Source organism: Rousettus aegyptiacus, unplaced genomic scaffold (genome assembly GCF_014176215.1).
Source record: "Rousettus aegyptiacus isolate mRouAeg1 unplaced genomic scaffold, mRouAeg1.p scaffold_m13_p_3, whole genome shotgun sequence".
Classification (NCBI taxonomy): Eukaryota; Metazoa; Chordata; class Mammalia; order Chiroptera; family Pteropodidae; genus Rousettus; species Rousettus aegyptiacus.
This window is the reverse complement of record NW_023416306.1, coordinates 152314197-152339877: the sequence shown is the minus strand read 5'-3', so window position 1 is coordinate 152339877 and position 25681 is coordinate 152314197. Positions and strand designations below refer to the sequence as shown.

Here is a 25681-nt window from a genome sequence, read left to right as displayed (position 1 = left end):
GCCTGTCGCCTCAGCCACTCGGCCTCAGAACCGGAAATAAAACTTGCACAGAGACTACACCAATCAGAAAACGATCCTTGCTTCTATGGGCGGGATGGATTGGAAGCTCCCTGGTAAGGAGAATGGTTCACGCATCCGCCTGGGAGCCAATCAGAGCCCAAAGCTAGGAAGGGGCGAAACCTGATTGCATAGCTAGCGCAGCCACCGCTGCTGTCACTGCCCCTTCTGCCTCTGCCCAGGTGAGAAGATGACCGTGGGAAGTCCTGCCGGAGCCTCTGGCCACCCTCGGAACCTTCAGGTGAGGAGGGAAGGAGAAGGGGAGGAATCAAGGCTGCGCCTCGTAAAGGAATCCGTAAAAGAAGAAACTGTTTGACGTTGCCTTGGAAACAGACGGCAGGGGCGGGTCCGGCGTGGGATTAAAATTGATAGCATTTAGAGACTCTGGGCCTGAACCACTTCAGCCTTTTGTCAGTCTCTTCACAGAACCATAGGAATGGCCCTCAGTTTTTGCTTATCCTCTCAGCTACCCTAGCACGACTGTTGTCTCTACTTTGTGCAGAAAACTGTGGCACAGAGAGACTAAGAAATTTGCCCCAAAATTCATAGAGACAGAAAGTAAATTGATGGTTGCTTAGGGCTGGAGCCGAGGGAGTGTGAGGGGTGAGGAGGCAGGTGAGGTGGGGAAGGGTTGGGAGGGTTAAGGAAAATAGGGAGTGACTGCTAAATGGTATGGGGTTTCTTTTAGGGGTGAGTAAAATGTTCTAAAATTGATTGTGATAGTTACACAACTCTGGATATACTAAAACCCATTATACACTTTATAGTATGTTGAATTATTTTAACTGTGGTATGTGAATTATATATCAATAAAGGCATTTAACAAAAGAAGTCTTCCTAAGATTACATGCTCTTCCTTAGCAGAGTGAGGGGTAACGCACATACATACCTTTGACTCAGAATCCAGTGTTTTTTTTTTTTCAGTATTAGAGCTGGACCTTAGAGAACCCAGTAAAATCATCTCCAGGTGTCACCTGGAGGCCTACAGCAGCCTGCCCCCTATTGGTTTCCAGCTGCAGTCAGTCATCCTCTAGAGTCCCATCCTGGCACCGTGCCTGCCTTTCTAAGGACATCTCATGACACTGTCTTTCAGCCTCATTGGCCCTTTTTCTGCCTCTCTAAGAGTCAAGTTTATTCTAGCCCCTGATCCCTGCCTCAAGGCCTTTGCTGTTCCTTGAACCCAGAATCTCCTTATCCCAGATTTTAGCAAGGCTGGCTCCTTCTCATCAGTCAGATGTCAATCTGAAACTCCTCCACAGTGAGAAAGTAAAAGGACTCAGAAAATACAACTCAGACTGTAATAGACACAAGTAAGACCAGCAGCAAGTTTGGCAGAAAACAGTTTCCCACATGGCCACATCGTACCTATAAAATGACTAACACTTCTTTCTTCTAAATGATTATGCTTACTTACCAGTTACTTACCCAGCCCCCCTTTGCTCTTGTCACCTATTGAATAAAAATTGCTCCATCACCCACTTACTAAATTGTGCCCTCCTGATGACAACATCCATCCAGAGTTGATCCTTGCTTCTCCTAACTCTCATCAGAATTATTCAGGACAAGCTAACCCTACAAAAAAAAGCCCTTCACCTCCCCTCTTGCTGAAAGCTGCCCCCCTCCCAAGTTCCCCATGGTTTTCCATGGCTTATTGCAGCAAACTAATAAACCTAACTGATTATAGTACATGTATACACATGTACCATAATATATCTCTGTATAGCTACTTACAACTATATACATATAGTCTTTATCCAATGGGCTTTTATAGCCCATCATATAAGAAAAGCTTCCCATAGCCACTCCATCACTCTAGTCTCACAGTTTTATGACTTTCATAGAATTTGTTATCATATATCATCTTCCTTCACTAGAATGTAAGCTTCATGAGAGTAGAGACCTTGCTTGTCTTGTTCTCAGCTCAACACCTAGTGCACATGAGCCATCCAATAAATATTTTCTGTACGGAGTATTTAAATGCAACTGGGTTTCCCATATTGTAGGACATTGCTTGTTCAGCTAGACCACATTGTCTCTCCTGCTAATTATCCATTCCTAGTGAGAGTGGAAATGAGCTACAAAATGAGGAAAGTAGAGTTGTAGACAGGGGAAGATTGGCAACAAATAGGTAAAATCCAAGTAGGTGTAGGGCCCAGAGTGTAGCCAAGGTCATGGGTAGGATTCCTGGAATGCAGGGGGGCTGAATGCATGGTGCAGAGTAGGTACTCTGGCAATGCTGCCATATCACTGCATTAAATAGAGACCCAACGTTGGCTCTTTGCTTCTCTTTCCTGACCTTCGTCAATCAAAGGTCATGTCTGCCAATTCAGTGCCAACAAGAGTCCCTAATTTGGGGTGCAGTACAGGAGAGACTTTATTCAGTAAAACAGTTCAGCTGTGAAACAGCACCAATGTTGCAGCTCAGGTGTTACAGTTCAATTTGCAAACCTGGGAGAGGCATAGACAGGGTGCTCCACTGAGGCAGAGACAAGGCCGGCTTATATAGAGAAGAGTGCCTGCTCCGTGGTTCCTGACTGATCCATTTTCATGCAAATGAGGAATCCAAATTCACACAATTTGATTGGTCCAGAGACTCAACATATTCTGACTGGTCAGAAAATATGCAAATGGATATAGTCGCAGAGCTCCAGTTGGATAGGGTAACTCTTCAGTACATTTGTTGAATTATAGTCCTAGGAGCTCTATTATAAAAGTCAACTAACATGGCAGGAACACAGTGCAGGGGACTGGCAGCTCAGTTTGCAGCTTTTCCCTGATAGCAGTGTGCATGAGGGACCTCTGTAAGCAATGGCTGCTGTACCGTGTTTATGAATTTGAGCCAAATTAACCACAAATAGTCCTTCTTGGTAGGTATATTCTTTCTTGGGATTGATACCTTCAACCAAACATACCCCATATACCAATTTGTGAAATTACTTTAGAGCAAGGGACACATCTTAATTTTCTTTGTTCCTCCTCAGTCTCTAATATAGAAGCTTATTCGAAGTGAAATTGAAGTTATGTCTCAAATAAATCTGAGGTTATGTTTGACCTTAGTCTGTTCTATTTCATTTTAGGTATTTCCTCCCAAATCCTCCTCAGACACAGAGGCAGAAGAGGAGCTATCTGGGGATGTCCTGATTTTGCCCAGGGCTGGCAAACTTGATGAGTTCCTCAGCCCAGAGGAAACAGATTCTACTTCTTCTGACTCAACAGGGAGCATTTATGAGACCTTGCAAGTACTAAAGCAAAAAAGCATGTGGTGCCTGTTGGAATCCCTTTATAATTCTGACCCAGACAGTGATGATAACTTCTCCGAAGATGATGAGGACCTGAAGAATTGCTTCCAAGACGAAGGCATGGGGACGCCGCCGCAGGTCCAGTACACCCCATCTCCAAGGTAAGGCACTGCAGTTCGACAGCTGTTTCACTGCACAACTCTAACAAGTCATGTTCTTCTTCCTCAGTGAAGCAAAGACCACTTCTGCAAGTTGCCACTTATGCAGGCTCCAGCTCAGAATTTGCTCTCAGATCCAAACATTTGTTCTGATTCCTACCCAGCAGTCCTAAATCACTTTAGGGAACCATTAGTCATCTGAGTCATTGGCACTGATTAAACGGATGCCTTTCCCAAACACACTATCTCCCTGAGAATGGCAACAAAGTCATTTACCTTGGCCAATCCCTGTTATGTGTATGTGTATTTTATCTCATTTAATATTTATTTTCTCCTCCCAATAACTCTGTAAGTAGGTATTATTTTTGCCATTCTGTAGGTGAGATTAAGGTTCCAAGAGAAACTTGCTCAAGGTCACACAGCTGGTAATTGTTTGAAGCAAGGTTCGAACCTGGCTCTGTCTCACCCTAAAACTCTGCTCTGTTCCATTGTGCTGTTCTCTCCCTAGTATGAAAATATCAGAGTGGAAAGTGGCAATTCTTGAATCAGTTTGGAGAAGAGACTTCTTACTGAGACCACTAGATGGCCTGTGGCAAGGAGGGAAGCCCGGTTGAGAAAGGCAAAGGCTTAGAGGCCTGTGGGGCTTTGATGTTAGGCTGAGAAGCTAGATGCAACCTGCTGGAAGGGAGGACTGGGGAGGAGCGGGGAGGAGGATCTCGGAGGAGCCAGGCCTCCTGGCTTCCCTGTCTTCCACTCACAGCTGCTTTCTCCACCCCAGGTATGACTCCACAAGACGCTGCAGCTCCCTGAGCAGCCTTCCCACTGACATTCCCAAGGATCAGGCCCAGCCACCCTCAGCCTCCAGGCCTCCTTCCCAGCACAGAAGCATCAGCTCCTGGGCATCATCCATCACTGTCCCTCGGCCGTTCCGTATGACACTGCGCGAGGCCCGGAAAAAGGCCCAGTGGCTGGCCTCACCTGCCTCCTTTGAGCGTGAGAGGCAGCAGGCCCAGAAGCAAGGCCAGGAGGAGGCCGAGTGCCACCGGCAGTTCCGGGCACAGCCTGTGCCTGCGCATGTCTACCTGCCCCTCTACCAGGAGATCATGGAGCGCAATGAGGCCCGAAGGCGGGCAGGGATCCAGAAGAGAAAGGAACTGCTCCTCTCTTCCTTGAAACCCTTCAGCTTCCTGGAGAAGGAGGAGCAACGAAAGGAAGCTGCTCGACAAAGAGAATTAGTTGCCACTGCTAAGGCCGAGGTCTCCAAACAGAAGGCCACCAGAAGGATCCCAAAGTCCATTCTGGAGCCAGCCCTTGGGGACAAACTCCAAGGTAAAGATATCCTTGCCACCTTGCTGCCTCCTGCGTGGGGATACCAAGAGGTACCATGGGAATTTAGTCAGGTTCAGGGGTCAGCCTGGCTTGGAGATGAGCTGTTTAGGTGAACCTGCTAGAGGCCACACTCGATGCAGGGAGCCCTGTGAGGAGTGAGGAGTGAGAAGAGGTCCTGCAGCACCCCAGGTTTGTCCTGTTGACCTCTTTCTCAGTGAGTGGATATGAAGGCCTCTGCGACAGCACAGATATGAGAGCAGGGAACCAATGAGACATCCAAAGACCAGTTTAGGCCAGTGCCACCACTAGCCAGCTGCCCCTGAGGAAAGCCCCACCCCTCCCTCATTCTGGTGAGATACTCATTTCAAGAAGTGTGGCTCAGTGAAGGGACTCAGGCACTTTTCTAGGCGAACAAACAGACATTGAGTTTGTGGACAGAGGAGGGAGACAGATAATGGACAAATAATTGCAAATATGATGAGTTATTTGCAAAGATTAAAGGAGAAAGCCTGGAGTTCCTATTATATGCTCCTATGGAGCATATAATAGACCTAACTTAGGGTGTAGTGCGGGGTTGGAAGACTTAGGGAAGGTCTCCAGAGAAAGTGAGCACTGAAGTTGACCCTGAAGGATAAACTGTGGTTGACTTGATGAAGAGAGAGGAAGAGTGTACCAGGCAGAGATATAGCACGGTGGTAAGAGAAAGCTGAGCACATTCAAGGGATGGAAAGGTAGAGGGAAGAGAGAAGAGGAAGATTTGGGAGGGAGAGGCAGGCACAGGCCAGACCTGGGGCCTTATAGACCTTGGCATTGGGAAGCCACTGAAGCATTTTAAGCTCTTGATCAGATAGGCAGTTCAGAAAGATCACTCTGATTACTGTGGAAATAATTAAAGGAGGAGGGACAAGACTGGAGGATGTTGATCTAACAGGAGGCTGTTTCAACAATTCAGTTGAGAAATTATGAAATTAGTAGCAGGGACGATGAAAAGAGGCTGAACTGGAGTGAGGTGGAGGAGGAGGCGGCGGCAGTGGAACATGAGACTGATAAGATGAGAGGGAGGAGTCAGGACTGATGTGGGCAGTGGGCCTGGGCAGCTGGTGGAGGGTGGGGTCTCTCTCTGAGACAAGGAAACCTGGGAGAGGAGCAGCTGACTGGCCCGTTCCTCCTGCTTTGTCTCTGAAGAAGGAACCATAGAAAGTGCTCAGTAAATGTGAATGGCAGCTGCTTCTACAACCTGCTTGGCATATGGCACTGTCGTCCTAGCCAACATTTATTAAGGAGCTCTCAAAAAGGAAAAAAAGGCAAGCTGATTTGCAGTGTTTGCCATTTTCTAGAGTATAAATATGTCTATCATGGCCAATTTCAGGCTTCCCACATGATGTCAACTGGCTCACAAAATTCCTGAAAAGTTAACGATTGGCTCCAGCACACGACGACTAGTGTATAAAAGAGGGAAGTATTCCAGACTTTTCAGTATGAGTCTTAGTCCCTTCTCACCCACCACCACCCTTGTTTTTCTCCACAGAAGCTGAGCTCTTCAGGAAAATTCGCATCCAGATGAGAGCCCTGGACATGCTCCAGATGGCTTCCTCCCCCATCATCTCCTCCAGTCGCCGGGCTGACCCACAGCTTCGCACAGCCACCCGAACCTCGGAGGAAAAGCTCGGGTTTCTGCAGACTAACTTTGAATTCCAGCCTCGGGTGAATCCTGCCGTCCCTGACTATGAGGCCCTTTACAAGGCCTTTCAGAGAAGAGCTGCAAAGAGAAGGAACACCCGGGAGGTGACTCGTAACAAGCCCTTCTTGCTGAGAACCACCACCCTGCGTAGCACTCAGCGGCCCTGTGAAGCTGCTGCCGCTGGAGAAAAGAGGGTGAGAGCCCAGGCTGTTGGTGGAGGGTCAGAGCCTGAGGCCCAAAATCCAGGTATAGGTCAGGTCTCAATGGAAGGCACTTCTCATGACATTTTTATTGTAATTCTTTTAAAACACTGGTTCAGCTGTAATCAGATCTGCAGTACCACAATTCCTATAAACTTAAGATCACAAGAATCCTTCCTTTCCTTCCCTCTCTCAGTAAGGTCAAGCAGGTCTGGGAGGCAGGAAGTTGGGATCAATTGTTGTGTCCCTATACCAGTTCCAAAGAACTCTTCTCATTTGATTAAAATCTTTAGGACTGATAGTCTAAGTCTGTCCCTGTTACTAAATTTGAGATTTCTCCCTTAATCTCAGGATAGAAGATTCTCAGACTAGTCATTCACTGAAATTAATTCCTAATTAAGATAGAAATGAATCATACATGCAGTCACACCAATACCAGCCTTCATTTCTTCTAGGATTCTCCACAGTCACCTGCCACTCCCCGGCCAAGGAGTCATTCTCTAAGTGGCCTTGCTTCCCTCTCTGCCAACACCCTCCCTGTGCACATCACAGATGCCACCAGGAAGAGGGAATCTGCAGTCAGGTGAGTGGTCAGGCTGAAGGAGACTCATAATGCTTGGATCTTGGCCCAAATGACATTTCAAACTACCCTGCTGCTGGGCTTCCTTTCCTGTTATCAGAAAGACCTAAAGGGGTGGAAGGGAATTCTCTGATCAGAACAGGAATACATGTGGCCCTCCACACTTGTACTGGAGAACACCTAGCCATCATTTAGCAAATAGTCATGGGAGCTTACTCTGTGCCAGGTGTAATGTTAAGGTTGGAGGAACCTTATAGAATCTATAGTTTAATATCTAGTCTGAAACACAGAAAAACAAGCAATGACCATATTTTGTGAGTAGTGTGATGATGAGGGAATACAGAGGACTGGGGGTGGGGGGCACTGGGCGTCCTGGGGCAGGAGTCTCTTGTAATAGATGTCTAAGGTGAAACATGAAGAAAAGAGGAATGAGCCAAAGGCAGGAAAGAAGATTTTAGAACAATATGGGTGAAGATCCATAGATGAGAGTAAAAAGAGCCATTAGGGACAGGAATTCAGAGAAGCATGTTGACAGGTGGCTAACCCTGCCGCAGAGAAGATGAGGCATCCATTGCACATATTTGAGATTCTCTGAGATTGATCTTGGGCAACAATTAGAAGTCAGTCGGAAATCAGGAGCCTCCTTATTTTTCACTCTTTAACTGAACTGACCCTGTCATGGTATTGTTCTCATGGAGCCAGCAGGAGTTCTTCCACTAGGCCTCTGAGCTGAAGTGAGCAGAGATCTTAGTGCCTTCCTGTGGGGCTCCTAGAGGAATACAATGGAACCTATGTGGTCCTTAAAGACCTACAACAGGGACTGTAGAAATGTATTTAAAATCCAAGGGATGGTCCCTTTTTTTCTCAAATTTCATAGAGCTACTATATCAAGGCTAAATGCCTCAATATCCTGAGGTCTCAATAAAATAGGTCTCATGAACCAGGGGCTGGCCCACCTTTAGATGTCTATACCTACCTTCTAGCAACAGGACATTTGACCTACTGGCAGATTAAACTTTCATGTCCTTCTTCCTAATCTGTCCGTTTGAATGTAAATTTCTAAATGCAAGTCTTGATCGGTTTGGGGGGGGGGGGCAGGAACGTTTGGGGGGGTGGCAGGAACGGGGGAAATAGAACTCTCTAGAGTAACTTGTAGAATATTTACACAAACTAGGTGCTAAAAGTTGACCCCAAATCATCTGTACATTGAAGAAGGTCCATTTCTAGGTCTCTGTAGAAGTGCAGATTTCTTTTCCCAAATGACCATGAACCCAGGCACCTTCCAGCCCACTGTTTAGAGCACAGTTTATACACTAATCCTGGCTTTTCCATTGGCACGCTGGGTAGCTTTAGGCAAGTGCCTTACCCTCTCTGAGGCTCCATCTCCTTGCCTATAAAAAGGGGGCTTATAGCTCTTAGTTCACAGGGCAGTTGTGAGGATTACATAAAATAGTGGATATAAAGGACTTGTGGGCTTTTTGATTCAGAGTGGGTAGCTCAGCAAATGGTAACTACTAGTATTTTGTTTCCAGATAGGCAAGAAGCCTAAATGTTTGGCTATTTAAGTAAGAGTATATTAACTCACCTGTTTTTCAGTTCAATTAATGAACTTCTCCTGGGGTAGAATATCACGTATTCAGAGTGTTGGGAAGGCATCATGTGCCCATGCACTTAATGCCAGAATCTCAATCTGTCTGAACTGCTAGGGAGGTAAATTATCCACCCCATTCATAGAAACCACCAACTTTCCAGAGTTTACTAACATCGCTTTTAAACATACTCAAGTTGGTCATCTATAGTCTCTTTTGCCTCTTCCCTTTAGAAGTTCTCTTGAAAAAAGGGACAAAGCAGATGAGAGTACTCAGTGGTTGGAGATGCACAAAAAGAAGTGTCAAGCAATGTCTAAATCCGTGACCTTGCGTGCAAAAGCCATGGATCCCCATAAAAGCCTGGAGGAGGTGTTCAAAGCAAAGCTGAAAGAAAACCGGTCAGTGTCTTCCCTATGTCAAAGGGGTGACTGTCTTGGGATCCAACAGATCACTGGGCTTGAAAATGGCAAAATGGACTTACTAGGTAGGGGAGGCTCCTATAACTGCACGTGGTCATGGGTTTTGCCAGGCACAGTTAGGATTACAATGTCCATGGGAGTTACTCTGCCTAACTAGAATGAAGGGTTTTCTGGATTGGAAAAAGACAATTCATTTTTAAAATCTTGTTAATTCCAGGAACAATGACCGTAAAAGAGCAAAAGAGTATAAGAAAGAATTGGAGGAAATGAAGAAGAGACTACAAACAAGGCCCTATCTCTTTGAACAAGTTACCAAGGTAATACTAAACCATCATTTTCTTAGATGAAAAGGCTCTTAGAAATCATGAAACAGTACAATATCTGGGTATTAAACATTTCCTTGAGGCTCAGAAAGATTCTAAACTGGGCCTATCTTATTAGTACCATCTTTCCCCAAAACACGTCCAAGACTAGATTCCAGAGACATTTATAATGAGATATTTCACTTCAAGTTTTCACTATAGTCCAGCTTTCAGTTGAATTAGAGTGGGGTTAGATACCAGACACAGTAACAGTTTGGCTGTTAGTAAGAACATCTTTAGCTCACTAATGTGACTGAAAATCCAGTCTTTTCAGCTGTCTGGAGCCACTGTTCACAGTGCTGAGAAGACATCATGCCGTGCTGGTCCCTTGGGCAGCCGCAGCCTCTAGAGGTGTGGCACACTTATAGATCTCCACAGGGTGGGATGCTCACAAGCACCCCACAAGACCCCTTCCAGATTAAGTGCCCCTCAGGCTGGAAGAATCATTTTAAGATGTTCTCTGGACTTTTAGGGAGTTTGACTCAGTTGAGACCTCCCTAAGGAAGCTCTGGAGCTACTTGAGCAGCCTTAGAGAAGCCACCAGCCCAGGTAGCTTTGAGCTACATCAGATTCCGTGGGTCCCTCGCCTCTCCAGAGTTTCAAGACACAAGTTGGGGTTCCCTAGTGACTTGGTTCCAATGGCTGGGCATTACCTCCATCTTCTAGGCTAGTGCATTTTCTAGGCACTTCCTGCGTCCATGCCTGCTCGTCCATACACCTACCACACACCGGACTGTCTCAGATTTACTTTTCAACATTTATCAACATGCATGGTCCAAAATCTCTCATGTTGACCTTTCCTCTTCATGTTTTTTTCAAGCAAGCTCACACTCAAATCTCAACAGATCTTTCAGTATTCTATATGGTTTTGCTCTCAAACACTTAAAAAAATAACATTTTTCTGGTCCACAGGCAGGCCATCTGTCCTGTTAAAAGTCTTACTAGCGCAGCTTATTTTGTTTGTTATATTTTAGTGTTCCTGATGATGGTTTGGTTGCTTTTAAATCTTAAGTTTTTATTCCATCATTTTCATCTGGGTCTTACTTGAACTTCCAAAAATCTGATGAGTCCTTGATTCTGAAAGGTGTGGCTCCGTAATCAACAGCTGGCATCTCCTGGGACTCTTAGAAACACAAAATTGCAGGCCTCATCTGAGACCTACCAAATAAGAATCTGCATTTTAACAAAATCTCCAGGTAGTTCCTATGCACTTTAAGGCTTGAAAACAAAGCCCTAAGTAATTTTCATGCAAATCTCTGCCCACTAGTGGAGAGGTGGTACGGTGGGCAGCATTGGTAATTTAGAATTACCAAGTGAGTTACAAGACAGCTACAGGACATTAATTTCCATTCCACAGGACCTTGCCAGGAAAGGAGCCGAACAGCGATATCATGATACCCTGAAGCAAGCCGGGCTGGATGAAGACTTTGTGAGGAACAAGGGTCAGGGCACCAGGGCTACACAGTGGAAGGGACAGTCAGAAGGCCATGATTACCTCAGGTAATCTGAGATGCTGTCATCCTGCAGCTCCCTAAGGTGCTGTCCCTAATAATGCCACTGGGAGGAACCTTTAGAATAGCCACTCGTATTTTGAGATCACAATACTAATCCAGAGATGTCTAAGTATCACATTTGAATTTGGAGATTAGTACAGCTGTGAATAAAATATAACCATTGTATATTAGGTTCAGATTCCTCAAATTTGAAATATCATTTTTCCATTCCAGTTCCAATGCCATCAAAGTATTTCCACTCCACTTTTGAAGAAAAATCAAGTATATTTTCACTTCCTATAAAATGATAAAACTGCTTTTATAGCGCTCTTTTAAAGTACCTCATTAGCACCACCTCCTCCATTGAGAGCATATGTCAAAGGGAGAAAAGCATAGTAGCGCCATTATTTTCAATTTTGTTCTGCTTCTTAGGTCCTAATGGCCCCTTCCCCTAGTTGCTATCCCCATTTTGTGCCTAGAAATTTCCCTTTTCACCCCATATAAAATAATGAAAATGTTGAGACCATCCTTAAGCTTTACATAATGCTTTAATTAAAAATTTTATTTCATAATGCTTTAATTTATTCTGCAGCACTCATGAAACTACAAAACTCGGCACCAGAAATCCACATCAGGACTTAGAAGAATCTCTAGAACAGCCTACAAGCCCCAAGAAAGAACTGGAGGAGCTGTCTTATAAATTGCTAGATAATCTCAAATCACTTTCTTAATCAGTACACTTAAAATTACTGCTTTTCAATAATATTAAGCAGCGAACCTGGGGTTGAATCAAGGCAGGTAAAAACTTGCATTTTGAGTCACCGCTACTCTTGGAGAATGCAGAAAAGTAGCAGATAACAGGAAGCAGCTCAAGTTATTCAAAGTGGAGAGGCTGAGGGTGGAGGGATCAGAGTTAAATTAAGGATTCTTGCTTTGTGCCTCACACTTAAATTCCAGGTACAGAAAAAGGGCACAAGCCCAGATGCCTACAGGGGCTAGTCAGGAAACAAATCGGTCAAATGGGCTGAGTGTAAGATAGGAGATAGTAGGGACTGGAGTTTCTGCTGGAATACAGGCCCAGAATTGCCAAATCAACTGTGTTTTCAACAGAAGCCAACTAATTAAAAAATTACTTGAAAATATTATATGGGCGAAACAAAAACCAGGGGGATGACAAGGCTGCAGCTTCTAGTACAGGATTTCTCAACCTCAGCCCTATTGACATTTTGGACCAGATGAATCTTTGTTGGGTGTAGGGAGAGGGAGCTGCCCTGTACACTGTAGGATGTTTAGCAGCATCCCTGGCATCTACTCACTTAAGATGCAGTAACCCCCTTCTCCCCAGTTGTGACAACCAAAAACATCTCTAGATATCCCCAAATGTCCCAGGTAAAATGTCCTTGGTTGAGAACCCCACTCTAGTATAAAAGGCTACAAGAAGTAAAAGCTGGCATTAATACGGTTGACACGAACTCAATCTACATAGGACAGGATGATTATACATGTCATTAACAAATTAAGAACTATAATTACTTTATTAAAGCATCAGTTTTTTCCTGTTATCTGTTTAGAATATGCCACTGTTGAGTGTGTGTCAGCATAAGGTTCATTTTAAATAAATTGAAATTTCTCTAACAGCCATAATTTCTACTAGTAAGTGACCTTTGGAATACTTTTCTTCTCACCAATTAGACATTCTCTCTCAGTAGCTGCAGACAGGATGATAGCAAGAGTGCCTACTGTAACACGAGCACCTTTCTCATGTTTTTTGTTTTTCCTTTCTGGGAAAAGTATCTGTTGTTATTGCCAATTTTCCAGACTCAGACACAGTCCCTTCTGGCGATGACAGAGCGATACTGTGAAACTATCAGCTGGGTTTACTAGTTAGAGATGAAGATGTTTGTGTCATGTTCCCCAAGACTCCTGAGTTCAGTTTTACCTGCATGGAATCCTAAGGGTAAATCAGTTCCTTATCTTAAAGGGAAAGACTGAACTTTCTTAATCTCCTAAGAAAACAAATTTGTCCAAAACAAGGAGCCAAAGAACTGACTGGGCTGTTCATTTATTTAAAGGGAAAACAACTGAAGCTCTGAATAATGTGATTTTTAACTTAAAAAATTTTCTTTTAACATGCTACTGTATGTTCCATAAACAAATAAAGTGACCAAGTAGAGGTGTATGGGACAACATAGTACCTCAGCCTGGGCCAAGTAGGGATTCAAGTAATTAATTTTATTTATTTGCAGCCCAGTGGCAGAGTCTCTTACTCAGGTTGCTAAAGGGAGAATGTCACAACAGAACTGACATCACTCCCTTCTCCAAAACAACAAGGCATCTTGAAAGCTCAACTTCTTGGTGAAGTTTTATGGTTGGTGGCAGGACTTGGTTCATCCATGTGAAAAGATAGCTGAGTCTGTCATGAAAGCTTGTCAAAGGAAAACCTCCTCTCAATAGTCATACTGAGAAACTTCAGCCAACATATAATCAAATTCACTTTTGGGAGAAGTCCATCCCAAAATTTTGCAGTGGGAACCGAGGTAGGTATAGTTACCCAACTCACATTCACTGCTTCTTCCTTGCCTGGATCAGATGGTAGTCTGAAGAGATGCAATCCTGCATTCATCTTCTATGCCAGGGAAGATGAACAGAGGAAAAGTGGAGTCTTGTTCACAGATTTGTTTTGGTTCTGGCAGATCATCAGCCATAAGCAACCTGTTCCCACTACATGCACTCTGGGATCAGAGAGCTGCTCTTCCAGGAGTCAGCACCCATGCTCATGTCCGTCTTTCAGTTAAATCTCCTTGGTTTAGTAACTGTAAAAGAGTAAAATGAAATCTGGAATAAGCTACCACTAAATAAAAGGGAAAACAATTCAAACTAAGTAAAAGTCGGAGTAGGAGTGGGGAATGTGCTAGAGGGATGAGTCAAGGATATCTAGTTCCAAAGCAAGATACCTGCATAGATTGGTAGATCTCATTCACATACTGGCCTTGAGACAGCACTTTGGGCACTCCTTGATGCTGGCATTTTCACTATGGCAATAAAATATGTGGTTTCTTTAAATTTTGTTTGAATTTCTTTAAATTCCATATTATTAAATTCTATATAAATTACCTTCCTCCAAACTGAGATCACCAAGTAAATACATCTCCAGTTCAAGAATTAATCTGAGTAGTCTGGATTTCACTATATCATTCCTGCCATTTTCTTTTCATAATAAAATAGAACCCAATTTCATCAATTATTGTACAAATCCACCTTTCAATAGAAACCTTGAGGGTAGAAAGTCTTTAGTTGCCACCCTGTGGCACTCTCTCAGACTTGTCTCCCTTTATCACAGGAAAGGTATTCTGAGTGGTTCTAGCTCTCAGACAGAACACGTTGGGAATAGCTTTCCATTCCTTTAACTTCTACTTGAACCTGCACCCTGTACTTGGGCTAACACTAACTGACATAAGATTTTTGGTTCCACTATTTCTGATTTCCCTGTACGTATAGATTCCTCCTTCACTGGCTAGTGAGTACCTGACTACACAAACAATAGTTTGGCTTACGGACTCAGGATATTTTGTTGCCATAGTGACAGAAGGCCAATAAATATCCTAAGATTCTAGAACCCTGATGGTTTTCATTCTGTATTCTGGGTCAGAGTAAAGACTATGGAGTTGTGAGTACTCAGAAACAACCTAAAACCCCTTTTTCAGATGATGGTTCTCATCCAAAGAGCTAGTGAATACTTTCTATATGCTCAGTTGGTTCAGCCTGGTATCTTCCATACATAGAACCCCAGCAATATGAACAATAATTTTTTTTAATGATTTTGTTACTACCTTTTTTGTTCAAGGACTACTTTGTCCCAGGATGTTATTTTCTTTATAAAATAAAAGCTGCAAACTCATAGTGAGGCAGAGAACAGTAGGAACAGATATTCATTAAGGTATGTATACAAAAAATTAAAGCTGAGAGTATCAGCTGTAATTGACCAATTTCCCAATTTAGGAGACTAACACCCAGGCTCTTTTCAAAGCTGGACTCACATTTAGCTTGCAGGAAGATATTTTAGTCAAAGTTTCCAGGAAGTTTAAACTGGAGAATTTTTCAGAGCCTCTAAATTAGATTCCCAATCCTTCCCACGTCAGTCTCCACAGGAATAAAGTAAGGGCAAAAGACAGTTTTACCTCCTGTGGATTTACGGCAGTTAAGACAGAAACCTCAAATGACTGCCTCCCTGACTGCATGGTCACCAAGTGATGTGTCACATCAGGCACTGAAGACAGGGGACGTGGGGATTCTTCAGCAAGCACCTCTGTGAAACAGCAGGAAAATGTTTCACTGAAAAGGGAATCCACAGATACACCTACCTGCATTATCAAGCCTCTTATTAAGAACTCTAAAAACTGTTCCCCAAAAAACTAAATCCCACATTCCTATTTCTTCCAAATTAATTCCTATCTTATAATCATTACCAGTGAATTTGGAAAGTATTACAAAAGGGGGATGGGAAGAAAAGGCAAAAAATCTTGATATAGGAATCAACCATTTTTCAATACGCCAATTGAGAGGAATATGGTTTTAGCACTGTCAACTAGATTAAAACTGTATGAAACAAGGCGAAAGCCACTTAGGCAGGCAAATCAAAAAACCAGAGCCAACCATTAAAGCAGTCACCAAAGATATACATAGCACAACATGTGCGGGTCAAGAACTTAAACCTAGCTTCAAAGTTCCTACTTAGTGTCCCTTTCTACCTTGAGGCTTCTTCCTTAAGGCTGGCAAAGTAGCTCCATGCAATGTCTGTGCTCCATGCTTCAGTTAACCACTAGTACCATTCATGAAACAAAGGAGGCTTACTGTGGAGCACACTCTGGGCCTTGTTAATTCCATACGTGTTACATAAATATGGTCACTCATGCCCCAAACTGACTAAGATATAACTAAAACACAGATCTTAGACTTATTAAATGTTCATCAGTGGGATCACCATGAAGATCTCCTGAACACAGTTTGTACATAAACTACTTAGCCTTCAAATCAGAGTTTCTTCTAGGGGCTTTCTAGCTTATGCTATTCTTCTAGACTATACCATATAATTTTATGTTTGCTTATATACCATTTTCTATTCACTCAATGCTGTTTCCCATATGTAAGTTTTGACTTCTCAACTAGATTTTGACTTCCCTGTCTTCTACGTTTATCTTTCCCACGGTGCCAGGCACAGAGTAGGCACTGAATAAATGCATGCTGACCTCACCTGTTAAGTTTTTCAGAGAAGAGGGCCTGGCCTGTGTAACTTGGGTGAAATTTCTATACCAGAGAGGAGAGGAGCAACTGTTTCCTAGAGAGCCCTTTCTTTTCTCCAGAAGATATGGCTTTTGAAGGTATGGAGAAATTGCTTTATATCTCCTCTGTAAAACCTGGTTATGTTCTGTTTAAATGTTTTAAAAGTTAAGTTCTTCCATAACTGCAATAGGAAAGATAGAAATAGTTGGGCTAGAATGCTAGGATTATGGATTATTTTCCTCTTAAAAATTTTTCTCTTTATTCTTTTGTTATAGCATCGTTATAATAATTTTTTTTCCTAATTTATATATCAACCCCAGAGACAGAGCACAAATGCTATTCAATTATACCACAGCTACTCACAAGAAATAAAATTAATTAAAACTTCCATTTGGAGACAATCCCATTCCTTAGTCCCTAGTTACAGCCCATCTTCCCCAAATAAAGGCAAGTTGAAATTCTTACCATCATCAACTCCTAGGATAGAATTGGTATTTGGTAGGTTCAAGGACTCTCCACCAAGGTTGGGCTGGGAATTCAGAGACACCAGGTTTTTACTGGGTACTGAAGCCTCTTCAAGCAAACTACTGCCCATTAGTGGCTCAGCTGCACAGAGAACATGATGTGAGAGACATACAGCAGTGAGGGCTGTGCCTGGCCCCCATTCTCTTTCATAAAAAGCTAGCCTTTTCTTTCAGAACTAGAAGTTAACCTGTATGTTGGATACCACCTCCTATTTCACCTACTTTCGGAAAGCAAGAATAAGCATAGAAGGGAAGGGCTGAGCTGAGCCTCATGGATAAACATCTTGCTTGTGATCAGCATCTGGATAATTAGCATATGAAATAGGATGGATGGCTCCTTAGAAAGGAGAATTTGGAATGAAATAATTAAGGAAATGCAGGGGAAAGAAATAATAATAAAAAGAGTTATCAAATTTAAGGGTAAAGAGGGAAGTATGTTTAAACTCTTGTCACAAAAATCTTTCTCACAGTGATACTCAAATGCTGGTTCATGGATTGACACTAATTACCTGCAAACTCATTAGGGAAGCTTTTAAAACTACTGATTCTGGGATCTTACTCCCAAATAATCTCATTTATGAAGTTATGTTGTTTTGTTTGGGAGGGGAGGAATGGACAAGCAAAAGAATATATGTTTTAAAAAGCTTGCATGCTTTAACTATAGAGGTACATCTGGAAACCACTAAGCCCATCAAAAGAGACCAGATATCTACCCAAAACAGAATCAGAAAATTTCCAGATAACCAGCCAGGCCAGTTATTTGGCTTTTTGAACCCAGAAGATACAGCCCTCCACTACACCCCGTCTCCTCACCAGTTTGCTCCTGCTCTTGACTCCTAGTTGCTCCCATCTGCAAGTGATGCTTTCTCATGTGCACATTCCTGCTCCCACTTTGAGAGAAGGTCTTCCCACAGACTTGACACTGATGAGGTTTCTCTCCTGAAATGGGGACCAGATTAAGATGGGAGAGCCAAAAAGGCAAGTACATTTCTGATAGCAAGAGGCTAGACTCAAGGCCTAGATGATAAAGCCCAGAGAATGTTAAACTAAACATAAAAGGCTGCTCCTTCTCCTACTTCCCACCTCCCCCACCCCCAGCCTCTCAACCTTCAGTACACAGGGGGGAAAGCAGGAAAGATACACCAGGAAGGCTTAGCATGCTCACTGTTCCCAGCCCCTAATCCTTTCCAGACCCACTGTACTGCTGCTTTCACAAAACAATATCTTTGGTGTAAGATCAAGGCAACCACACAGAATATTTACTTCCCTTTTTAGATATATCCTTCCATGGACCCCTAGGATATGTACCATCCTCTAGGATTCCAACCCTAGGTTCACGATATTCCCTTATCCTATTTCCAGTCTTCAACATTCACATTGGTGGGCTCTACGCAATGATCTGAACAAGCCTCTATGTCCTCCCTCCCCTCAAGTCCAAAATGCTCAGTCTCCATCCCACCTACCCAGACAACTACAATTAGAGCAGGAGTCAAAACTCTACAGGAGACTAGTAGTAACTAACCAAAGTAAATGAAATAGCCAGAAATTACCCAGAAAAGGCAAATCTACAGAAACAGGAAACTGACCAGTGGTTGCCTAGGTCTAGGGGTGGGAGCAAAAACTGATGGCAGGATTGACACTCATTACCATCAAACTAGTTACCATCAAAAAGGGGTACAAAGGGTCTTTCTGGTGTGATAGAAGTGTTCTAAAATAGGATTGTGGTGATGATGGTACAATTCTCTATATTTCCTGCAAATCGTTGATTCGTATACTTATAATGGGTGACGTTTAAGATGTATGAATTATACATTAAAAAGGATATTAAAAAACAACTGCAATGGACTGAAATACAGTGATTATATAGAAACCCATGAATTCAAACGAATACTAACAAGAGGGAAAAAAAGCAATGAAAATGCCATTTATCTGACACTACGGGAAGTAACCAGAACACCAATTTCTTACTCTGAAAGAGCAATTAAAAGAATTACATATTAATCCTATCTTTCCTGTACAAATTACCAAATAACCCTAGTTTCTAAAGACAACTATTGTACAGAAGAATTGCAGCTAATAAATATGAATAGATTAACAGAATTAGAAAAAAAAACACTATTTTATAATGCTAAAGAAATAATGAATTCAGGCATCATTAAGAGATGAAACCATAAGGCAAAAGGATACTAGGGAACTTTACAATGTGACGATCAGGCTGTTACCACCTGAACCCACTGATTAATTCTGACAACCAAGCATTGTGTGACTCCTGATGCAAAACAAAACGAAGCACATAGAACCATCTATAACATATCCTTGCCAAAATCTTTGAAGCTTTACAGTGTTTAGGGCTTACTTCCATTTATAGGAAATATAGAGGAACAAGCTAAATGATGTAAAAGGAAGCAGATCAACAAATGCAGAATGTGGGACATTTTACAGGACCCGACTGACTCTGTTATGCCACAAGACTATGGCATGAAAAAAAAAAAGTGAGTGTAGATAGGTCTAGATTCAAGAAGACTTACTAGCCAAGTGTAGAAACAGACCTTGATGGATTCTGATTTAAATTAACCCATTTTAAAAGACATTTTTGAAAATATTGGAAAAAACTAAACATGGCCTGGGTATGAGATAAAACCAAAGAATTACTGTTAATTTTGTTTCGTTGTTGTTGTATCAAAAATGTCTTTATATTCTCTACTTTTATGTTTTAACATGATTTTATATAATGAAATAAAGTAAAATAAAATAAAAACACACTATAAGCCACATCTAATCTACAGGCTATCAGTTTGCCACCTCTGCTTAGAACTTGTCATCATATAAAAAACTGTTCCACCCTAAGATTTCAACTGTGAAATGCACATCCCTGATTGACTACACCTCTCTAACTCCCTCCACTGCTTTGCTGTCATAAATAACTTCTAGTTCCTTGTCTTCCACTCCTCTTCGTATGGCTTCCCTTTGTTTCCCAACAACTAGTCATTTTAACTTGACTCCTCTCTAAAATCTCTCTCCACTTTGACTTCATTTCTGTCTTGGCAATTCTCTGCTGAGTAACCCCCATCGCCCATATCTGATATAACTTATAAAGCACCCAACGCAGAGCCCAATAAATTTGCTGATCACCTCAAAACGGGGTCTGGATTAGAAAGCAGTTCAATGGCTGAGGTGAAAATAGAATTTTTTTCCCTTGATAGATGACCCCTGGAACGCAATATTCAAGGGCCTTAATTTCTGATTCTGTCATGATGAGGAAAAAGCTTTATGGTGAACAGTTTGTTTCTTTTTAGATTTCTTTATACCACTCCCTCACCCATGTACCCTTTTGGCTCACCACCTTCCCTGAAATCTGTAAATCGAACAGGTTCTAGTACCTGAGTGAACCACCAAATGTTTTCGGAGGCTAGAATACTCAGCAAAGCAACGGCCACATCCTTGTGCTTCACAAAGGAAAGGCTTCTCTCCTAGAAACAGAAAATGAGATAAAGACTAAGTCTTCTGATGAACTGATTATCATTCTCTTTTCTCATCAACCTTATTCTGTTTCCAGTGACTTACTACTCTGATTTCTTGAATTCATGCTACATAATTTCAACTGGGCTACCTAACAGATGTTACTTCTCAATCCTCTCCAAGCATATAGCCCACCAGACAGCCCTGCTCTTTTCTCTAAGAATGGCTACCTCTGAGCATACTCCCTTCTCTGCTCTGATCAAGAGCTAACCCTTAACTGCACTGACCTACCTTCTCTGGTGACCCCATCCCCTCTGAGGATACCAAGATTAACAGTGTATATGCTACCAGGATTTTTACCTTATATCAATTCTCTTTAAGAATCAGTTTCTAGATCCATTTAAAAATACAGATTTTTTAAAGCTTATAAAGCAGGTATTACATAGTCCCATTTTATAAAGCAAACAAATAAAAATATGTTTAGTCAGAGGTATACAGAAAAATCTGTAACAATATATTAAACATATATATCCTAATAGTTGTACTATGAAGCTTTTCAGTAATTATTTCTACAATATTAGTTATTTTAAAAATCAAAGACACATGGTAAAAACTGAATAAAGGCCTTTAGACGAACCGACAGTGCTGTTAACGTCCTGGTTTTGATATATGAGATGTCACCTTCTGGGAAAGCTGGGTGAAGCACGCACAGAACTCCTCGTACTACTTTTGCAACTTCCCTTAAGTCTATAATTATTTCAAAATAAAAAGTGAAAAAAACAGATACAGTCTCTATCCTGAAAGGGTCTCACACTGGATCAGTGAGATAAATTTATAACTTTAACATAAATTTTTGTACAAAAAAGGATTATAAGCATTTAAAAAGGGAAGGAATTCTGATTGTGATAATTTTTTTTAAAGAAGCTGCATTTAAGTTGGTCTTAAAAGATGACAAGGATGAAAGGGAATTTCAGGCACAAGGAATAGTATAAGCAGAGGCTTGAAACTGAGAGTACCCAGGGCAAGTTCAGAAAATGGCAAATGTGAAATAAGAAACACAGTTCTTGCTCCTAGTTTTTGACACAGAACTCCTAAATACTTTTAAATAGGGGTGTTAACCTTTTCTTCTTCTATTTAGTTCTTGATGCAGAGATCCTAAAACCCTTATAATTTCTTAAGTAATAAGAACACTAGGGGCATATTTTTTTTGGTCTAATAATTGGTCTTTGATGATAGTTCCTGGCACAAAGCTCCTAAATCCCTTGGAATTTCCTCAGCAGTAGCACTGTCTTTTGTTCAAAGGAGGTGACTCTTCTGTGGACTCCTAGATAAAGGCTGGTCACTAGAAAGACCAAGCAATGACTGGAAGCTTGGGATTTTCAGTCCCATCCCTCATTCTTCAGAGAGGGGAGAGGACCTAGAAATAGGGTTGATGATCAACTGTGCTTACATGATGAAGCCTCCACAAAATCCCAAAAGCACATGGTTCAGAGAGTTTCTGGGCTGGTGAACACATCTACATGCTGGGAGGGTGAAGCACTCAACTCCATAGGGTCCTGTGCTTGGGACTCTTCCAGGCCTTGCCCTATTTTTCTTTTTGTCTGGCTGACCATCTGTATCATTTATTGTATCCTTTGTTATATAATATACTGATAAACGTGTTTCCCTGAATGTTGTGAGCTGTTCTCACAAAAAATCAAATCCAAAGGGGAGGATCATGAAAACTTCTGATTTGTAGCCAAGCTGGACAGAAGTTGTGGGTAACCTGAGGACCTACTACTCGCGATTGGCATCTGAAGGAGGGTGGGAGCAGTCTTGTGAAAATGAGCCCCTTACCCTGTGGGATCTGACACTATCTCCATGTAGACAGTGTCTGAATTAAGTTAGATTCTAGCTGGTGTTGCAGAGAATTGCTTGGTGTGGGGGAAAAAACCCACACATTTTGTGTCAGAGTGTTGTGAGTGTAGTAGTAGTGCAAGAGTAAAGGCAAAACACAAGAGTGAATTTTTTTCTACTCAGCAAGGAAGGCTGGTGACAACACAGAAGTTGGGCCTTAAAGGAGGAAGCGGCGCCGCTCTAATTATACTGTTCTTCCTGACTGTTCCACACAGTTTAATGCCGATGACATTCCAGTGGTCTGTAACGTTTTTGAAAGTGTATTTGTATACTTGCGCCTAGCCCAGAATGCTAGGCACTCAAAGAGTTGCTGAATGAATGAACAATATACTCATATATATAATGGAATAAATGTGAGAAAAACTGAGGATTCTATTAATAAGGTAAATGTTTAACAAAATGAACTACGGAACCTTAGAAAAAGATTTAGAAAGCAATTCATTAGAATCTAGTAGTATGAATCTCTGCACCAAACTAGCCTCTGTGATATGATCTCCCTATTTGGAAACTGAGGGTGGTGATTTTGCTTAAAGGACACCAGGAGAAGATAATGCTGCATGATGGCTAAGAGCATGAGTCACTTAATCCTGAGGTCAAATCCTTGAACCACCACTTGTTAGTTTGGGGAAGATATTTAATCTCTCCAAAAATCAGTTTTTTATCTATAAAATGAACATAATACAAACGCAAGAGATTATTTTGAGGGTTAAATGAGATAATAAAGTTAAATATTCAGCATTCTGCCTGGCGCAAAGCCAGTCCTCACTGTAAGCCATGAAAATGGGCAGTTCTGCCGTTTCCTAGCTGCATAATGCTGGGCAAATTACTTAACTCTCTGTTTCTTCATCAATAAATATAGTATCATGCATAAAGTTATCTTGAAAATTAAATAAGAGACTATATAGGTGCTTGGTACATATTAAATTCCCTCAATAAATGCTAACTTCTAGTATTATATTAGTTACTGAGCCTCAGATCTGTGAGGCATCCAGGGAGAAATTAAGGCCCAAGACTATAATGAGAGAGCGCAATGAGTGAAATGGGAGAAGCCTGAAATTCTGAAATTGGTGAACAATTAGAAGATGAAGAAAAGCTAGTAAGAGTTAGAATAAAGAAAAAAAAAATCAAGTCATGCTCTGATGTAAAAGAAAGCATATTAAGAATATGTCAGTGTTATCAAATGTTACAAAGATGACCAGCAGCTCAAGGTCACTGAACTTAACAATAAGACATGGTGAACTCTACTTCTTTCCTTATGTATCTTGCTAGATGTTTTCCTTGTTCTCTTATTGAATTTTCTTTCCTGGAGCAAATATAGTATACTCCCTCAAGAAAGAGATGAGCACAGAGCTATTCTGCCCTAAAACATAGCCAGTGGTAATGTCAATCTACAGAACATCATGCCTGCAATAAATGTGGCTGGAGCTTGAATTTTACTTTTTAAATGCCCTTTAATTGTGTCGTTTTAGCAATGCAAGAATGAACAAAGAGACAACAAAAGTGGCAAGAAGGTAGGGGAGAACAGAGCACCCTAAGATAGTGGTCTGAATTCAGTGATTAAGGTTTGGCAAGAGGCTTAGTACATGCTGGGCCAAGTGGCTTAGAAAGTCATCCTTAGACTTTAGACTAAGAGTCATGGTATCTCTCTCTATTTTGCTCCTTTGATATTAACATACTGCTTGACCCAGAACAAGTCACTTCTCCATTCTGTTTCTCATGTTGTGAGGCTCTAACAAGAAAGCAGACTCCTCAAGGTAGGGATTATATGTTAGCTTTTGCATTTCCCCCTACCTTACCCCATTTAGTTCCTAGAACAGGCTCTGTGTGTGACTCAATAAATGTCACTGCCCCAAATTACAGCTGTATTATTTAAAAGATATTTGGAAACACTTATTTTGTCCACATCTCATGACATCATTGTTATCAGAGAAGGAAGTATATCTCTTCCTACATTTTCGGCTCCTAGAGGCAGAAGTCGACACTGTCTGTTCCTCACACACAGGTGAAAGATCAAGAAAATGTTACTGAATGAACTGAAGAGTGCCATCAGGCACTTAAAACAAAGAAATTCCACCTTCAGAGTTCTAGCAACAGCCCTAGATATTCATTTCTATTTTCACCTCAGAGCCTTTCCTAGGGATAGGCAAGCAAGCACTGGCACAAGCGGACTGCCCATAGGAATGCTGGGGTTGCACGCACCTGTGTGGATGCGCAGGTGATTCTTCAGATTTCCTGCTGTAGTGAACTGCTTACCACAGCTAGACTCGGGGCACACGAAGGGCTTCTCCCCATTGTGGGTCCTCATGTGCACCTTCAGCCTCTGCAGCACATAGAAACTTTTCCCACAACCTTCTGCGGGGCAGATGAATGAGCGGTCATTTCTGGGGTGGGAGCGGGAGGGAGGTGAGGGGGAAAAAAATCACATGAGCAACAATACCTGAAAATGCTCTCTGCTAGAGAGGACAAGTCAAGGCTCCTACTGACTCTTAAGGCAGACAGTAAATCCCAAACCTAGATATAGAAGAATCACCTGAAGTTTGTCAAAACTATAGATACTTAGGCCCTTCCAGAAATACTGATTTCATAGGTTTAGGGTGGGGCTCAAGCCTATTATTTTTTAAAAATTCTCCAAGAAATTATGTTTATAATGAGATAACAGAACTCTCCAAGGCATTTCAATGCTAAATGTCTTATTAAGTATCTGTCAAGAATGAGGTAAATGAAACAATGCAGATTAAAGAACAAAAGACATCTTAACCACAAATGAGTAGAGCCCCTGATTTCCTTTGTCACCTGAAGGAACAAGTTCTTTTGGGAACTCCAATGTTCCTTGGGGGTACATTATCAGTGTTCTTTAGCTCCAAGTATGGAATCTCATATTTGCTCACCGATGAGTTTTGAGATGATACTTGAAGTGAGCTGGCCACACAAATGTCCGGTCACAGCCTTCAACTGTACACTTGAGCTTCTTTTCCACTTGAGGAAGGGGCCCAGAATCTTTGGGTTGCCCATCACCAGAACCAAGGTGGACGTTTTCTCCTGTAACAGAGTCACATATTTGTAACCCAGGAAAGGACCCTGTTCAGATACTCTGGTTCAAACAATAAAGTTCTTATATTTTACTCCTAGTGGTCAATTATCAGATATCTTCACCTTCCCCAGCTCTCTCTGTACTCATTTAATAAAAGAAGTGAGAGTGCTCTATATCCCTATCCCCTTATTCCAGAGCCATAATGTTTTGTTTCACAAGACTGGGCCTCTTTGGCAAATGTAAGAAATGTCCAAAATGGTTTCATATCAAAAAGCAGAGTTAAATCTATTTTGCATTACAAAGATTGGTCGGGAGGCAGATATATCAACATCTAGAATAGAATGCTACAGAAGATGACATAAAGGTCTAGATAACAAAAACCTG

General features: G+C 41.9%; 2 protein-coding genes across 7 annotated transcripts in view; one reads left to right on the top strand and one right to left on the bottom strand.

Moving 5' to 3' along the window:
• The first annotated feature begins 174 nt into the window (after positions 1-174).
• FAM161B (FAM161 centrosomal protein B) lies at positions 175-12742 on the top strand. The gene is made up of 9 exons (XM_016134818.2): positions 175-298; positions 3135-3457; positions 4233-4783; positions 6312-6658; positions 7120-7247; positions 9067-9231; positions 9470-9569; positions 10972-11114; positions 11700-12742. The coding sequence occupies exons 1-9, from the start codon at positions 248-250 to the stop codon at positions 11836-11838; spliced, it is 1947 nt and encodes a 648-aa protein (XP_015990304.2). The 5' UTR covers positions 175-247; the 3' UTR covers positions 11839-12742.
• ZNF410 (zinc finger protein 410) overlaps positions 11637-25681 on the bottom strand; it is a 33530-nt gene continuing 19485 nt past the window's right edge. For 2 of the 6 annotated variants that reach the window (XM_016134819.2, XM_016134821.2), the window contains 7 exons: positions 25155-25305; positions 24466-24647; positions 20292-20381; positions 17725-17850; positions 16853-16993; positions 15286-15413; positions 11637-13920 (listed from right to left, as the gene is read on the bottom strand). In XM_016134819.2, coding sequence (XP_015990305.1) covers positions 13882-13920; positions 15286-15413; positions 16853-16993; positions 17725-17850; positions 20292-20381; positions 24466-24647; positions 25155-25305 — 857 coding nt within the window. In that variant the 3' untranslated portion in view covers positions 11637-13881. Of the gene's footprint in view, positions 13921-15285; positions 15414-16358; positions 16569-16852; positions 16994-17724; positions 17851-20291; positions 20382-24465; positions 24648-25154; positions 25306-25681 lie in introns of those variants that run through there. The other 4 variants (XR_001595600.2, XM_016134823.2, XM_016134822.2 and 1 more) reach the window with 4 other exon arrangements.

Bases quoted from the DNA above. Each gene is read 5' to 3' on its own strand.
- FAM161B (XM_016134818.2), top strand. From the start codon at position 248: ATGACCGTGGGAAGTCCTGCCGGAGCCTCTGGCCACCCTCGGAACCTT. The intron at 3,458-4,232 runs GTAAGGCACTGC...TCTCCACCCCAG, and splicing joins CAGTACACCCCATCTCCAAG to GTATGACTCCACAAGACGCT. The intron at 4,784-6,311 runs GTAAAGATATCC...TTTTCTCCACAG, and splicing joins CCTTGGGGACAAACTCCAAG to AAGCTGAGCTCTTCAGGAAA.